The sequence below is a fragment of the Poecilia formosa genome, unplaced genomic scaffold (assembly GCF_000485575.1).
Source record: "Poecilia formosa unplaced genomic scaffold, Poecilia_formosa-5.1.2 Scaffold21, whole genome shotgun sequence".
Taxonomy (NCBI): Eukaryota; Metazoa; Chordata; class Actinopteri; order Cyprinodontiformes; family Poeciliidae; genus Poecilia; species Poecilia formosa.
In genome coordinates, this window is record NW_006799960.1 from 3,931,398 (window position 1) to 3,935,975 (window position 4,578).

The 4,578-nt window shown below is 40.1% G+C and overlaps 1 protein-coding gene across 1 annotated transcript in view; it reads right to left on the reverse strand.

Moving 5' to 3' along the window:
- rpl30 (ribosomal protein L30) overlaps positions 1 to 1,151 on the reverse strand; it is a 9,037-nt gene extending 7,886 nt beyond the window's left edge. Inside the window, exons 1-3 of the mRNA XM_007547784.2 lie at positions 1,074 to 1,151; positions 930 to 978; positions 403 to 548 (exon numbers count right to left, since the gene is read on the reverse strand). Coding sequence (XP_007547846.1) covers positions 403 to 548; positions 930 to 950 — 167 coding nt within the window. The 5' untranslated portion in view covers positions 951 to 978; positions 1,074 to 1,151. The remainder of the gene's footprint in view (positions 1 to 402; positions 549 to 929; positions 979 to 1,073) is intronic.
- Between the last annotated feature and the right edge of the window lie 3,427 nt (positions 1,152 to 4,578).

Genomic DNA, 4,578 nt, shown 5'->3' on the forward strand with positions numbered 1-4,578 from the left:
ATTGCAAAAAAAAAAAAAAAAAAAAAAGGCTTTCAGCCTATTTTTTTTTTTACTTATTAGCCATGTTTAGAATACTGAATGGAGTAAGTGAATGACAGACAACATGGTAGTGATACCCCACATGCTACTGATACCATTCATGCTATTATTAGCATTTTGGCTAATTTTACATACTGAATGGTATAAGTACAGCTTAGTCCACATGCTTCTGACTCTCCAAAGGTTATTGACTACATTGAAGCTTTCTTTAGCATTAATGCTAATTTTTAGCATCAGAACGCTGGGTCCAAGCCGACGGGTACACTTTGGCAGGCCCCATTTAAATTTATCCAGGAATTTTCTAGTTATTTATTAAAATCTAATCTTTTGCAACACAATCTCAAATCTGTTGACAGTATGTACCTAAGAGCAGGGCAGTTGTTGGCCAGAATCACCAGCTTAGCTTTCCCCTGACGGATCATCTTCTGGGACTGTTTGTAGCCCAACACGTACTTTCCACTCTTCATCACCAGCTGGAGACGAGAGTTTATGGACTCCATGGACTTTTTCTAAACAAACAAACAAACAAAAAAATACAGAAGTCAAATGGGATGTCATAAACAAACTCAAAACTCTCGTATAGGGTAGATTAGCCTAAAATGTTTCCACGTTTCAGCAGCTTTCGCGTGTTACATTAGCTAGCTAGCATTAGTAGTTACCGGTTCATTCGGTTTTAAAAACACAAACGTAAGTCGCATACATATCGCTCAGTGTAAATTAAAAACTTGATACGCATTAACAGATGTAAAATGAAACAGTAACGATTCCACCAAATTCTACAAATGAGAGAAACAAAATGTTCAACATGCTAGCTAGTAGGCCGCGGCGGAAACATGTTTCCACGTGAAGCAGCCGTCCAGCCTGCCGCAGCGCGAGACAACACCACTCACAGTCTTCTTTGCGGCTACCATGTTTGCGGTTTAGTCCGAACCGGCCAACCTGCGTGACAAACAAGAAACAGGGGAACACTATAGTTATGCGGAGAACGTCCAGAAAATGAAAATTTTAGTGTAAAAGCTCGGAGCTCGACTTACAGTAAAATCACTCCAATATGGCCTGGAGAAAAAGGAAGTTACGTAGTTCGTTGCGTTGGTTTCTTTTGTCCGGCTTCCGCCAGTAGCTACTGCACACAGCACAGAGCACACATCTCCGAAAACGTCGGAGCACATAGACATAATATAAGGATAGACGCCTCCTGTATGGAGAGCCATTTCAGCCAAAATAAAATAAATAAATAAATAAATAAATGAGTGAAATAAATAAAAATTATCGCTGACGAGATTTAGGGCGACCATCTTGGAGCGGTACACCACTCCACTCAGCGTTATGTGTTTAGCAGGCACAATGACGTGTCAGCGCATTTAATCGATCATAACACACTTTTTGTTACTGGAAACCATATTCAAACATCTATCAAAGCAACATTTATAAACAATTGTATTTTTTAAGTATGTTTTTAATACATAGTTCATCATATTTAAATATGCTTAGTGGCTATAACAATAGAATAGGAATGGAATATTCTGATATTGATGTATAAGTGTAACACAGCACAAATAATTTTGCCGCCATTGCTGCTTTTCTGAACACACGTTTTAAAGGATGCAGACCCTAAATTTGGAGATTTTGCCTCGGGAAACCTGACTGAAAAATTCACGGATACTCATTATCTTAAGGATATAATAAAATGTAAGGTTAATAATAACAGCCTTTAAGTGTTAGATAACCGTTATTACTCATTGTCAATTCACCATTTTCTGACTGTGTATAAAATAAACAGCCTCCCATCGGAGAATAAACCAGCTAGCAGCAGCTTTAGCCACAGTTGGGAAAATATATACACTGCTGTGTGTCAGTGTTGTAACGTTAAAAGGTTCACTTTCTGTATTAACTGTAATAAAACAGTATTTACATATTAGCCTTTATCAGTCATTGTCAATTCACCATTCTCCAACTGTATTTAAAGGAACCAGCCTCCGATCGGAGAGTAAACCAGCTAGCAGTAGCTTTAGCCAGTTAAGAAAAATATACACCGCTGTCAGTGCTGTAACGTTTAGAGATTCACTTTATTTATCAACTTTAATAAAACAGCAATTAAGTGTTAGATAACCGTCATTACTCATTGTCAATCCACCATTCTCTGACCTTATATATAATAACCAGCCTCCGATCGGAGAGTAAACCAGCTAGCAGCAGCTTCAGCCACAGTTGGGAAAATATATACACCGCTGTCTGTCAGTGCTGTAACGTTTAGAGGTTCACTTTCTGTATTAACTTTAATAAAACAGCAGTTGAATGTTAGCCGTTATTAGTCATTGGGGCCTGACCATAGCAAGGCATAGGGAGAGCAGTGACTGACCTGTTTCGCAGGTCAGTCACTGCCTCCATGCATTGCATGGCAGGCACCTATTGTTCTACACCCAATAGAACGTCTCTTTATTTATTTATATATATCTTTATTTTTCTTCCATTACCGTTAATGCGGATCGTTCCGCTGCGAGAAACCCCACAAAAGTGGTATCAAATCGTGCGGCTCGATGCCGAGAAGGGAGCTTTTATTGGGGATCGGAATTACGATGGCGACGTAAAAAGCGAAAAACGAGTGAAATTTCCAACTGCCGAACCTTAGAGTGTAACTGACACCAACTGCCGCTTTTTTAGAGAGAGAAAAAGAGTGGATTTTTGACCCCAAAATAATTTTGAAAACGCTCTCATGGGTGCAAAAATTGGTCTATCGGTATGAAAGTCGGTCATGACATTGATACGCATGCCTGCTCCAGTAAAATGTTTTCGAAATTTCTCTAGGGCTGACGGTTTTCTGTCAAGGTGCTTCAGAGCAAAATCAAGTGACAGGGTAACTTCAGGCACTCCACCATTCATTTTCAGACTTTTCTGAAAAATTTCTGAGCTCAGCGCACACCTTTTTTCTCTCATCACTGCAATTAGTGTGATTGAGCTACAGATATGAATCGCGGTACTATCGGATACGACAAATAGCCCTCTCATATGCTTCAAACGGTTTTTGGATCGGCCTTACGGATCCTGAACGAGAAGCAGTTGTTCGGACTGCTTTTTTCATTAAAACTGACTGGGTGTCTCATAAAGTTAAAGTTAGATAAAGTCTCTCACACACACAGCAGATTCATCGCTATAGCAACAGAATACAGAGATAGGCAGAGCTGCTGGTTTGGACTACAAAGACTGTAGTTCTAAACATGGCGGAACACTTTAATACAGAGGGCAGAGCAGAAGGTCAGAACTACAACATGGCGGAACACTTTAATACAGAGGGCAGAGCAGAAGGTCAGAACTACAACATGGCGGAACACTCAACTATTACAGAGGAGGGCTGAGCTGGCAGTTAGAACTACTTCCTGTTTTGGGCTTTATACAAGTGGATTAACCAAACCACTGTTACACATTGGATTAGTGTGGTTATGAAAATGAAGTTTACTGAAAGTTTCAAAATAAAACTGCAAATTCCACTCATGAAAGTGCACCACCGCAGTGCAATAATATCAATCTTTTTTTTATGTTTTTTTTCTCAGGATAGTGAACTGCCTTGCACAGCAAGGCAGTTCATTAACATTAGCATTTCATGGGTGTCTCAAAGATAGAAATCCTTCCCCACCTTTCTGTCTCACACACAGCAGTCGGCTAAGGATTCATCGCTATAGCAACAGAATACACAGAAAGGCAGAGCTGCTGGTTTGGACTACAAACCAGAAGCCATAACTGCCATAGCTGTAGTTCTATCTATGGCCAAGACTCAGTTAAAACAGAGGCCTGAACAGCATGTCAGAACTACAACATGGCGGAACTGTCTGTTACTATAGGGGAGGAGTTGGCTGGTATTCTGAACTACTTGTGCTTTTGAGCATCATATAACTGATTTAACCCAATCACTATTACACATACGAATTAGTGTGGCCATTTCAAATGACACTCATGAAAATTTTCAAAATAAAAGCCCCAGTAATCCTGTTCAGTAGGTGCACCGCCGCAGGCGGTGCAATTACATTAAGTTTAATAATCTCTTCCCCTGGAGTTAGTGCACCACCGTAGGCGGTGCAATAATATGATCTTTTATTAGTATTTTCTCCCAAGTTATGGGAGAAAACAGATCCCAGGAACAACATCAGACATCTCAGTCCAGAAATGTGCAGTTCTAGGCACAGCCAAGATACTGCGCAGAACCCTCAAGCTCCCAGGCCTCTGGTAGAGGACCCGAGCTCAGAGAAGAGACCACCCGCGGAGGGTGAGAAGGGGATTTTATTTATTTATTTTAGAGTTCAATATCTTTTATTGAACAAGACTCTACAAAAAAACAAAAAAACTGGTACAGTAGCACTGGGAGTAGGCAGAGGAACTTGATTTTTTAACAGATTATCTGTCTCATACCATACTGTCAGAATATGGTGACAGTTTTTGTAAAAATTTCATACCCTGTCGCCCTGTCGGATCACTTTGCTGTTATCTTTGACAGTTCTTTATCCATTAACCCCCTTGGACAAACAGCTACTACCACAAAAATTGTAC